General features: G+C 39.5%; 2 protein-coding genes across 5 annotated transcripts in view; one reads left to right on the plus strand and one right to left on the minus strand.

Annotated features, from left to right (window-relative positions):
• wdfy4 (WDFY family member 4) overlaps positions 1 to 12,643 on the plus strand; it is a 59,063-nt gene that overhangs the window by 39,163 nt on the left and 7,257 nt on the right. For all 4 annotated transcript variants that reach the window (XM_088086952.1, XM_088086954.1, XM_088086953.1 and 1 more), the window contains exons 48-57: positions 62 to 147; positions 248 to 310; positions 5,435 to 5,477; positions 6,370 to 6,489; positions 6,580 to 6,703; positions 6,787 to 6,896; positions 8,610 to 8,760; positions 9,798 to 9,889; positions 11,035 to 11,244; positions 11,344 to 11,461. In XM_088086952.1, the coding sequence (XP_087943078.1) occupies positions 62 to 147; positions 248 to 310; positions 5,435 to 5,477; positions 6,370 to 6,489; positions 6,580 to 6,703; positions 6,787 to 6,896; positions 8,610 to 8,760; positions 9,798 to 9,889; positions 11,035 to 11,244; positions 11,344 to 11,461 (1,117 nt within the window). The remainder of the gene's footprint in view (positions 1 to 61; positions 148 to 247; positions 311 to 5,434; positions 5,478 to 6,369; positions 6,490 to 6,579; positions 6,704 to 6,786; positions 6,897 to 8,609; positions 8,761 to 9,797; positions 9,890 to 11,034; positions 11,245 to 11,343; positions 11,462 to 12,643) is intronic.
• Positions 1,027 to 3,934, minus strand: lrrc18a (leucine rich repeat containing 18a). The gene is made up of 3 exons (XM_042501738.2): positions 3,820 to 3,934; positions 3,597 to 3,719; positions 1,027 to 2,012 (listed from the first exon to the last, which is right to left on the minus strand). Exon 3 carries the CDS (start codon positions 2,006 to 2,008, stop codon positions 1,208 to 1,210), a length of 801 nt encoding a protein of 266 aa, XP_042357672.1. The 5' UTR covers positions 2,009 to 2,012; positions 3,597 to 3,719; positions 3,820 to 3,934; the 3' UTR covers positions 1,027 to 1,207.

Consider the following 12,643-nt stretch of genomic DNA (forward strand, 5'->3'; position numbering starts at 1 on the left):
ATGTGGTTAGTCATCAGTCAAGATGTTTTAATGACTCATACTGTGCTTCTGTTACTTTTAGGACAATGCTATTGAAGTCTTCATGAAAAACGGACTGTCGGCCTTCCTGGTATTCCTGAATAAAGATCATGTCTCTGCATATAAAAGGTACAACATTTATGTAGACTGGACATTAAAAATTGTATTTTTAGATATAGCATTATGATGAGTCTGATTCTCATTCTTTCCAATCTCTTTCTCCCTGCAGGTTGTGCTCGGTAGTGTCAGCATTAAAAGGCAGAGGGGTTGCTGAAGTCCTTGCAAATGCAAGGTAAGTGTCCACATTTATTCTGATACACACTACATGAGAGGCAAGCCTACGTTTCAGGTTGTAAATATTCAACATTGTCAATATAAGACCCGGTTACTTGGGAAACTCTGAAGATTTCCTGGCTGGCTATTGTTTTGGCTTTTTTTCTGCCTTTGTTAGATAGGCTAGATAGACCTGAAGTGGGGGAGATGGAGAGGGGATGACATGCAGCAAAGGGTCATGGGTCAGACTTCTGAACCGGGCGGCTGTTAAGGTCTCAGTCTATTCGGGGGATGTGCTGAGCTGTTGCTGCGCCACGTCTTGACTTTAATGCAATATCAAATGGGATTCAACTCAGAATTTACTAACCTTTAGCTTGCATTGCAAGAGTTAACATCCATGTTCATGCTATCTTGAGAGATAGTTTGTAAAAAGTAGTGCAAAAACTAAGAGCAGGGTTCGTCCTGCCAGCTGTCTGCCTTGTTTGTTTACTCTAAAGTCATGTTCGCTCGACAGAGATTTGCAAGATTCCCTGTTCTGGGAGTCGGGACTGGAAAATGATGATGTGTGGTGGGGTTTTTTGACCATGTTGTTGCTGTTTACATGCTTTAAGACAGAAAACTGTTAGATTTAACATTACATGTCTTCATTGGGTCTCTTACATTTTAAACATATGTTAAGATTTAGTGCAGACCTTTTTTTAGCCACAGTCTTACAAGAGCAATATATCAAGACGGTTACATGTAATCACTCTTCTTATTTCATCAACTGAAACAGAAAATACATCAAAGAAATTGTTGTGTGGACATATAGTATGATGCTATGCAAATATTATTTCAGTTTTTAGAGCTGCCTAAAAGTGACATTTATTCTATTTGTTGCTTAGTTTGTGAAGATTACTTTTGTGACGCTGTTTGGTCATTTAATTGACTTGTGTTCCACCTTTCTGATTCTCCACTCGTCTTGATTGACTGCAGCCACTGAGTTTGGCACCATCAGACCTTGATAAGTCCTTATCTTTTTCTCCTCAAACATGTCACCTCCTCCTCCTCCTCTTCCTCTTCTAAGGCTCTCCCTCTGCTCTTTACATCTTTTGAGGCATGTCCTACACAGGCTGCACTCATGTACCAAGAACACGTCTTCCTTTTCCTTCTGCACCCCCTCATCATCCCACTGAACACACGATAGAGGATTTCTTCTAATGTTCACCTTAGTGAGGTTGCGTAGGCTTCTCACAAACTCTGGCAGATTGATGAAGAGGTTATCAAACAGACCTAACTCCTGGAGATTATCTAGAGCCATCATAGTGGGAGGCAGATCATCCAGCTGATTCATCCCCAGATTGAGACTCTTGAGGCTGGAGAGAAGACCCAGTGTTGAGGGTAAACCCCCACAGATTAGCCGGTTGTTGGAGAGGTTGAGGTGTGTCAGTCCCACCAGGTTGCCGATGGACTCAGGCACAGACTCCAGCTTGTTGCTGTGTAGATCCAGCCATCTGAGTGCGGAGAAGTTCCCGATGTTATCTGGGAGTTTCTGGATCAGGTTTCGGCTGAGGTCCAACTCGTCCACATTGGTCAGTTTTAGGAGGCACTTTGGGAAGATGGTTATGCCCATGTTGCTAAGCGTGAGTCTACGTCGTCCATCTGGGGTCATCCGTATTGCCTTTTTGGCGACCTTGAGGGTCACCTTTGTCCCTTTGGCTCCCTGCCCTTTGGGCATGGTACTGCAACACACAGAGAAGGGGGCAGTTTAAAATTTCAGCTCAGCCTCACTTTAGCCCCCAAGAGGCTGATTTTCTAATAATTTATCTAATCTACACCAACATGCAGCATTATAGCAAATAAATGTGTTGTGTGTATGTTTACGTGTAAGTATGTGTGTGTAAGGCTGAGGTGATTTATTCAGATACAAGGGCTTATGTATGGCCCGGGGCAGCAGGGAAAGCATGCTCTCTGAAGTATGAGAGCTTGAGCTGTGTGTGCGTGTGCGCGTGTGTGTATATGTATATGTGTGTTTGTGTCTCTGAGTGCGTGTGCGCATGTGTCTGCAGTGTTATGTCTGCACTAGTGCGTGCTCACCCAGTGTTGCCCATGGGGGTATTTAAGAGCACGACTCTCTAATTAAGGCTAATGCAGGGGAACAATAGGAGAGAGGCGACACTGGGTAATACAGCAAAAACAAATGAGTGCTGATGCTCCCTCACCATTCAACTGATTGAGCTGTTTGGCTCTTTTCAGGCAAGGACGGTGTGTGTGTTTTTGGTACATCCACATGCAAGTGCATTGACAGACATGAATGTACTATACTGCAGTACATGTGCGCGTGCACAAAGAGTCAAATCAGGATTTTGATAAATGATAGTTGGGGAGTGTTAGGAGTGTGATGAGGGCTTCGCTCTTCTCCCCTCCCTGTCTAAAAGAGCAAGGTGTGTGTCTGTTTGTGTCTGTGTTACACCCCAAGGCCCTCTCTCGCCTCATTCATCATCCTCAGGATGAGAGAGGTTATCCACTGGTGCTTGTTCCCATTATAACCTCCTATAGAAAACTATTGCATGAAATTATTGCCTGCAATTAGATAACACATACTGGGCCAAATGCAATGATTGATTTAGTGTAGTTTTACAAAATAATTTGGTCAGGAGTTATTGGACAAGGGGAGGAGTTATTGGATACACTTCAAACAGCCCCTCGGTCTCTTAACCTCTTTACTGTTTGCATCCGTAGTTCCTTTTTCAGACATTTATTCACCAAGTGCTGTAATGTAAGAAAGTAGTATTTTTTGGGAGTACCTGCTTGAGTTTTTATATTTCTGTCAACATTAACCTTTACTACGCTCCATTTTCTAAATAAAATGTATCCGTTACTTAATACTAAGCACCTTAGTTACTATAAAATAGGGAAGGGAGGGAGGAAGGAATGGACTGATAAATGAAGAAAGGAAAAACTGGATTTTGTTTTTTAAGTCCTATAAATTGTAAAAACATAAAAGGCCTCATTTTTCATCAAGCAGAATATATGCTCCATTTTTAATCTGGTGTAAATTGGGGTTGCAGTGATATGCCGGCTTCAAGGTATACTGTGCTATGAAAATTGACTGTTACTTTTACTTTTACCTCCAATACTTATGTATCAAAAGTAATTTTATTATATTAAAGGTAATCAAGTACAGTTAATATTTGATACTTTAAGATTTCTCAATAATTATTCAAATTGGTGACTTATCCTTCCACCAAAGTCATTAAATGGTAAGATATTTGTACTTTTACTCAAGTGTGGCTTTCAAGTACTTCTTCTATTAATGTACTTACCATATTTTATCTTCTTTTTTCTGAGTTGATGTTAGTGAAGTGATGAGATTGTCTTCGGTTTTTAGAAACACACCAACAGCTTTCGCTCCTGTGAAACAGCCATTCAGCCTGAAGTCTGTCACCCTTGTAACAAAAAAAAGAACAACCCTAAAGGCATAATGTTATAGAACAGCAACAAAACAACTAAAAAATGTCCGATTAAGTCAACATGTCGAAGTTATACCTGGTAATCCTGTCTATGTGGTGGCAAAGAGGAGAGGAAAGGTCAGGAATGCACTGTTTGTGTATATCAGCATTTCCCCACCCTCTCTACAGCAAACAGGGAAAGTCAAGGTTCCTCTTGTTTAATGTCGTTACTTAGCAACCAGGGTGCTTGGCGCCAGGACTTTATTGCCATGTTACTGGCCACAGAGGGAAAAGAGATTTCAGGAGCAGTTGAATGCTTTCTTAATTTAGATAAAACAAGTTTAGAAAGGTGTTTAGCAATGTTGTCAATTAGTATACATGTTTTGTTTGGGTAGATTTATTAGAAACTTAAACGGATAGTTAAGATTTTTTGAAATGGGGTAATATGGGGAAGCCTACTTATCCATGGACTGTATATGAGATGTCAGTCAGCACGCCCCCAGTTTGGAGAAGCAGGCTGGAGTACGACATGGAAGATAAGCAATGTATTGCTGTGGATGGGGGTCAGCAACAAAACATATTTTAGCCACCTAAAAAAATCCCCAAAGAAATAAAAATCAGTTTAAATGTACATCATATGGAGAGTATTCCCAATGCTTTACCTCACTGTCAGACAGCCTGTTTCAATGGGAAAGCTGTTAACATTCCCCATCAAAGCCACCAGACTCCATTGACATAAACAGCAATTTTAGCTCGCTGAACACAGGAGCTCTGCTCTGCTTCGATGAGTTAGTTAAACTTTTTAAACCCCAAAGTCACACAATAACACAAACAAAATGACTGATCAAGGCAGTAGTAGACCAGCAGCTCCTGTGGTCAGTGATGTTAAATCAATTACTGTTAGAAATCTCTGTCTGATGGAGGGGTAAAGCAGTGAAAATACTCTCAATATAGAAAAATAAATATGTTTAAAAAATATGTTTTGTTGTTGACCCCTCTAGAGCAGTACATTGCTTAGCTTTCGTGCCGAACTTCAGCCTGGGGGACATGCTGACTGAAATCTACTGTATGTAATACACTGTTTATGGCTAGATGCCCCATACAACCCGACTTAAAAAAAAAAAACCCTGACCTCTCCCTTTAAGTCTGTGTCTTTATATGAGTGAATGCCTATAAAAGGATCATCTTACAACACTCCTTAAACAAACAGCTAACGCTAACTAAATGAAAAAACAGCTGGAGGGGAAACTTTGTTTTAGCTCTTTACATTTTTCTTGGACGTCCGTGAACTGTTTTGTGACAAAAATGTGAAAGGCAGGTGCTCCTTGTTTAACAGTGATCATTAACCTCTCCATGTGTTTTAAAAACACTGCAAAAGGAAAATATTACTCCCTCTTTTCAATAGCTCACTTTGCTGATGGAGGCTAATCAGACAAATAAATTTCCTCACTATCTACGGATTGCAACGTGTGCTACATCCTCCACACCTCTACTCACTATTTATGCCACAAACTGTAGCTCACCTCAGTCCCATAACTGCTCCTACAGCTGTGTACACACTCACTCACCTCCGCTCTGCTGTTTCACAACCCTGCTGTGTTGCATCTCAACATGGGTTGCTTGGCAACAGAGCAAGTAACTTTGTGTTGGCGGGCACTGCTCAGTAATCAGACTCTGATGCTAATTCAAGGTATTTTTTTATTGTGCTTTAGGAAGGCTCCTGTGGTTGAAAAGGCAGCCCTTGTTAAATGGCAGGTAATGCAATAAACATTTGTCACAGATATTTGTGCATACAGTTTCATTTCTTACTCCTTTTACATCAGCACAGACTGACAGAATGTTGAATAGATGTGACATTAACGTGGACTCACTGTTTTTGGGACACTTTACGCACACAAAACTTGATTGCTTACCTCGTATATGGGGAATGGTTTTATGAGTTAGATTGATACTTTTTGGAACAATCATTCGAGAGAAATCAGGAAAAAAGTACCAAAAGACACAGTGTCTGGATTCCTGCTGTTTTTAACCCACAGTATCATAGACAGCTGGCATTTAAATGCTCTGAAATTATTATTTTTTTTACTAGGTGTTATGGAATTCAGTATAATTGTTATTTCAGAATACTATAATGTAGTTATTCTCCATCTTTTGACAGCAGGGTAAAGTTTATAATTTAAGGTTCAATTACTTCATGAAAGATGAGACCTAAAACACTAAATGACCATTTTTTTTTTTTTTGTATTTACTGAGCTTTATCATGATTAAAATCACCCTAAAAATAGTATTTTGCAGACACATGTTCTCCCATCCCTGAAGCGTCCGGACACAAAACCTTCACCAACGCTGCGTTTGTCCATCCACGGGCGAACATTTGAAACTCACAATGATAATTCTCAGATAAATAAATTGGATGCTTCTTGGATTCTTTAAAGATAAAAAGGAGGAAAAATTATATATATATATATTTTATTTGTGATCTGGAAATATTCATTTAAACACTTAATGTCAAAAGGTCAAGCATGCAGAATACTGTGATGTCCAAAGTACAGTAGTCCATGTTAATAGTAGCTCACTTTTGTTTATAACTATCCCTGTGTTATGTAAGGTTGTTATTTACTTCATTTTACTCTTGTCTGTCCTCCAGAAAGGGGAAATAAGTAACTTTGAGTACTTGATGCATCTGAACACCATTGCTGGGAGGACATACAACGACCTGATGCAGTATCCAGTCTTCCCCTGGGTCTTAGCGGACTACCAGTCAGAGGTTAGATCAAACACACACCGTAACATTTTTGTCCTTAGCGTTCATATTATTGGAGGTGTTACAGGTCTGATTCATCTCTGTCCTTGACAGACACTCGATCTGTCAAATCCTGCAACTTTCCGTGACCTCTCGAAGCCGATGGGAGCTCAGACAGAGAAAAGAAGACAGATGTTCATTGAAAGATATGAAGAGGTTGAGAACATAGAGGGTGAAGGTATATGTATTCAGCTCTTTCATTCTTCTTTTCTGTTGCTTTTCACTGTACTTTTTTTTATTTATCACAGTTTTTCTCTACAGGAGATTTGTCGACACAATGCCACTACTGTACCCACTACTCCTCAGCCATCATCGTAGCCTCCTTTCTTGTCAGGATGGAGCCGTTTTCACACACTTTCCAGGCACTGCAGGTGAGTTTTTGTTTTTTTGTTTTAAAATGACTAAGCTGTTATAAGATAACATTTGTTGGCTCAGTCCCCACGGTAGGCAGGTCGAGATGAAAAATGTGCATGGATTGTTGGCTTACTGAGCCATTGGCAAAAGGACCAAGTGTACTCACATCCAGGCAAAAACACTCAGGTGAATGACAAAAAATACTTCACCGTAGGGCATAATGGAGGTCTGCATGCTGTAAGCTCCAAATAATTTGTTTATATCTAATTTTATTGCAGTGCTTCAATTTACAAGACCGTCCTCAGGCTGATGTTACTCACTCATTCCCACAAAAAAAACATGAACCCCCAAAAGAAATCAGATACATTTTTGTGTTCAGAAAAGCATAGAATATAAAATGGAAACTTTTTTTCCTGTATAACCCAAAGTATTGCTTTCTGCCTTTGCATTAAAATCCGTCTATTGCATGTAATACTCATAGGTATGGATTTCAGGGAGGACACGGGGGATGCACCCCCTCAATTTTCAGAACGTATACACTCATCCCCTCACAATAAAACAGTAAAGTAGTAGAGGATTTTAAATTATAGGCATTTTTACTTTAAAATGATGCAGAAAAGGCAAAACTTGATGCAGAAGAATTCACCAGATTGCAGGAAATTATGTGTTTGATTCTTAAAATTTCCTGGGGGAGGGCCCCGAGCTGCCAGTTTCCTGTGACCCCCCCCCATGTTACAAACGGGACCTACAACCTAACTGAAAATGGTAAAATAAATACAGTAAGTTTACTGAATGATGAGAAACAGGATGACATTTTCTGAGCCCTTTAATTATCACTTGAGGTGTTTTGTTGATGAATCAAACAAAATCTAAAGCACAAAATCACAGCTCAAGATTTCCATTGCCACTATGTCTTTTTTGGCGTAAATACAAGTCCCATCTAACATGTACATAAATGTACACAGACAGACATTACAGGAAATGATGAATGTATAAAAGTATAATGTAGGTCGAATTCTGAATGCGATCACTGCTGATCATTAAAGGTGTGGTCTTGTTTCACTAACCCACAAACCCTCCTGCAAACCCAGTGCTCCAGATGCTCATTGACATTCATCATTTTTACTTTCAAACATAGTCTTGCTAATAATGTGACTCTAAGAGGAGCTATTTTCAGTGCTCCACATCCTGTTTTTTGGTATAAAAGCAGATTATAGGGAGATTTCAATATATATGCAAATAATTACAGAAAGCATCTAAAAGACGCCAATGCAAATAGCCACCGATGTTACCAAATTACAATACAGCATCCAATTGATTATAATGAAAAAGCATGCATATTTGATAGTCCGAATAAAGCAATAAAGATGTTAGTCTGGTGAATTACAGAGCCTTTTTGTCTTCTGAAGCACATAACGGGTGTGTGGTAATATCCATAACTGGATTTCCATCTCTAACCGAGTTTACTCGTATATATGCTATTTTCATTCATTGAGGTAATTGTTTTACTCTAAATTACATTCTCTCTCATGAGGTTTCCATCATAGATTATGGAATTTTGCAGAAAGATGAAAAGCTTCCTTCAAATAGTAGCCAATATTTCCTGCTTGCATAACACAATGAAGGAAATAAAGTACAGTTTACGGACTACTTTATTAATAATGCCTGTTGCAAAGTTTGGTCCAACAGTGTGCCGGAGGTCTGACTGTGCTGTGCCTCGTCCCCCGCAGGGAGGGTTCGATATCCCAGAGCGGATGTTTTACAGTGTGAAGAAGGAGTGGGAGTCGGCCTCCAGAGACAACACGGGAGACGTCAGAGAGCTGATCCCAGAGTTCTTCTACCTGCCTGACTTCCTGCTCAACTCCAACCACATCCAGCTGGGTCAGGCTCAAAAATCATCCTCTGTGTAGCTACATGAATGACTGAAACTGAATTCTTTACCTTGCACAAGCACCTTTGTTAGTTTGTCCTCAAAGGATTATGATTGTATTTTTTTTCTCACTGTGGACAAATACCATGAAAAGACCAAGTGGTAACTTCCGGGGCTTGAAAATGAAACCAACACGGAAGTGCCATAACTGCAGTTTCTGGAACGCTCCCAAAGCAAATCAGTCACCCATAAACCTCCATGTAAAAATGCACAACTTTACAGCAGAATGAACATGTTCACAGCCTGGTACAAAAAAATGTTTTTGGTATCTATAGCTAATTTCCCTGTTTATGACAGCTGTACAGGAGGAACAGTTTTATAATACTAACTCGTTTGAATTTTATGAGGGCACTATCCATAGACAGCTTGTCACTCAAGGCAGCCCCACCTGTAATTATGCATAAGATTATGCTTGAATAAAATTCAAACAAGTGAGTAATATAAAAAATCACCACCTGTATGGTTGTCATGTAGGGGGGAAATTGGCTTCAGAGACCATAACCTTTTTTTGTATCAGGCTGTTAACACGTTTTTTGCTGTAAAGTTGGGCATTTTAACATGGGTGTCTATGGGGATTCATTCGCTTTTGGAGCCAGCCTCAAGTGGCCATTAGAGGAACTGCAGTTTTTGGCAATTTCATGTTGACCCAGAGGTTGCTGCTTCATGGATTGCATTTCCCCTTAACATAAAACATTTAGACATCTTTTTTTTTTTTTGAGTGTGAACCTGCATTGTTGTTGCTGCATTATGAACCTGTGTTATTGTCAGTTGCGTTATTCAGGTTCTAATGCACATACATGCATGTCCTTGTGTGTCTGCTGGTTGAGCACACAAATAAAACAGGGAACCAGTCATCAAAACATTGCTCCATAATTTCACCAGTGTAAAAGAAATCCACATGGTGTCTTAAAAGTCCTTTAATGAATGACACACAGTGATTGAATGTCACCCAGCATGCTGTCTGCTCTGTATATCCATATCTCTACAGGCTGTATGGAGGATGGAACCGCTCTGGGAGATGTGGAGCTGCCTCCATGGGCAAAAGATGACCCGCAAGAGTTCATCAGAATCCAGCGAGAGGTCAGTGACCCCCCCCCCTCTATTACATACAGTAACTTTTCCCATGAGACCTAATAATGTTTGTCAGTACGAACTGATGTATAAACACAGAAGATGTTGTTGTATCTGAAATAAGTATCCGCTGTGATAGTCGCACTGTAAGATTGTTGATTGCAGTTGGACTGTCTTCATTATTTCTACCACAGTATAAGAGAACAACAGCCATTCATTATATTCTCTAAAGGCCATCTCATCTCATTGAGTCCGGTTCAATTAACTTCTTTTAGTACGGACTGTTTTCAAATATAATGACCAGTTGTTTTTGTTATCAGGAAAATCTCTGAAAAGGCATGCATCTGAAGTTAAGATGACTGACAGTGAAGGACAACAACCCTATTTAACAGCATTCAGAGCAGGAAAAAGACTCTATTTTTCATAATACTGTTATGTCTGCCAGCTGTTTTGGCTGAATATGTTCTCAGCTCTTTCCCTGTGTGGGGTTATTGTATATCTGCTTTTTTTTCTCTATGCTGGTCTGATTTCTTCAGTGTGACCCTCCCTTTTTCCATTCCTGGGGCATCTCTGATGGTTATCACTCTGTAATCTACTGAACTCCTCATATTGCCCACCATTCTCATAAAATGAGTGACTTTAGAAGATTGTTTTTTTTTCTTCCATAGGCAAATTAACTCAGGACAATATATCCTTGTTAAGATGTTTTTTTTTCTTTTCTGTTATTCCAGGATAGGTTTATTAAGATTGGGTGCAAGGATACACATGCTGGTCATAATGCCCACTTTACCTTATTAACTCTTCAAAACCAATCTCTGGCTAATTCTACCCAAATCATTCTTTAATTCAAACATGAAGATATGCTCATAATGCAGCCCACCTTCCTGCTCTTCTATTCTTCTAAATTGACTTTTGGAAGAAATCATACTGTACCTGAATAATTTTATTTGTTGTGCATTCTTGTAGAAGTTTCTTGTGTTTCTAAACTCTCATATTAGCAGTTTGACTGATGGTTTTGGTCCCATTGTAATAACAATGAGCTCAGCAGAACGCTGTTTTTTTAAGACCGCACAGTGCATGTGTAGTAGTTTTATAATATTACTTGGCTAGCTGGTCTCAGTTTATGCTGCAATCTCCTGCACTGTTTCCCTCAGGCCTTGGAGAGTGACTATGTGAGTGCCCAGCTCCACCTGTGGATCGACTTGATTTTCGGGTTTCGGCAGCAAGGCCCTGCCGCTGTAGAGAGTGTGAACACGTTCCACCCTTACTTTTATGCTAACAGAGGCCGGCAGGATGCCAAGGACCCCCTCATCAAAAGCACAATTTTGGGATATGTCAGCAACTTTGGCCAGGTTCCCAAACAGGTAAAAAGGAATTTGATAATAAAACAAGTTTTATGTAAGTTTATGATATTGTTTTGAAAAATTATCTTTATTTGTGAATCCTTTCTTTTTTTCTCATAGCTCTTCACTAAGCCACATCCGCCTCGCAGTGGCACTAAGAAAGAAGGATCATCACCACATCCGACTCCATTTTTCTTCAAACTGGATAAACTGAAGACCACTGTGCAGCCGTTCAGAGGTACAGCTACACAATTAAGGAGAAGCTCAGACAGCAAATATGCTAATCATAAAGGGACAGTTCACACAACAACCCAAAATATGTATCATATATATGGCATTTATCAATCTAGGTTGTTTTGGTGTGAGTTGCTGAGAGATGGAGATATCAGCGGTAGAGATTTTTTCTCTTGAATATAATAGAACTAGATGGCACTCGGTTTATGGTGCTCACATCGCCGAACTACACCCACCAACCATATGACCACGCAGAAAAAGGGGTGCATATACACATGAATGAGAGTCTCGTGCTTGAGACAGCGGGCAGTGCAGACGCAAGTGATGTCCTCCTTGGCTCAGTGGTGCTAGGTGAGCTAGCAGTTGATGCACACTTCCTTCTGCGGTGTGATACGGCCGGTGGGTGTGATTCAGTAAAAAGAAAATAGTTCTAATATGAAACTGCTCAGAACAAAGTCTGTGGATTATCTTGAGTAACTGGGTTATGATTTCTTGAAGAGACATTCCTGTTGAGTTTTTAAATGTATTTTTTGGCGCTTCGAGCACCTTCAGCTGAGTGACATCTAGTTCCATTATACTGCAGAGAAAGCAGACATCTCTATGGCTGATATCTCCAACACAAATCGCATTTAAAAAAAACCTAGATTTGTAAATAACAAAGCGGGTAAAAGGGAAAAATACATTTTTTTTTTTTTTTGGGGTGAGCTGTCCTTTTAAAGAAATTATAAATATTTGAGGGAATGTGCTTTGTTTTGCTTTCTTGTCAAAAATTAGATAAAGAGACAGAAACCCCTCTCGGGGCTCCATATGAAGCTATTTTCTTTTTGTACACATTAAACAAATGAGCCATAGCATGTTAATTAGGGAGCACTTTTACTTTTGAACACTACCAGGCTAACTGTTTCCACTTACTTAAGTGACTTAAGACTTACTTTATGCTAAGCTAAGGTAATTGGTAGCTGACTGTAGTTTCATATTTACCCTTATCTGTGTCTTTTTCTTTAAATTAATGTGTAAAATTAAAGCAAATCATAATAAACCCTTATGACAGATATTTCCAAACAACTGAATAAACATATATATTTTCTGCTGAGTAAACTAAAATCAATCAGGTATAGCCATCTGCATTTTGTTTGTATTCTTCCTCCTTTATATTATTTTACGCCGTTTGATGTCAATTATTTTA

This window comes from Plectropomus leopardus, chromosome 13 (assembly GCF_026936395.1).
Source record: "Plectropomus leopardus strain MGB_pleo_1.0 chromosome 13, ASM2693639v1, whole genome shotgun sequence".
Classification (NCBI taxonomy): domain Eukaryota; kingdom Metazoa; phylum Chordata; class Actinopteri; order Perciformes; family Serranidae; genus Plectropomus; species Plectropomus leopardus.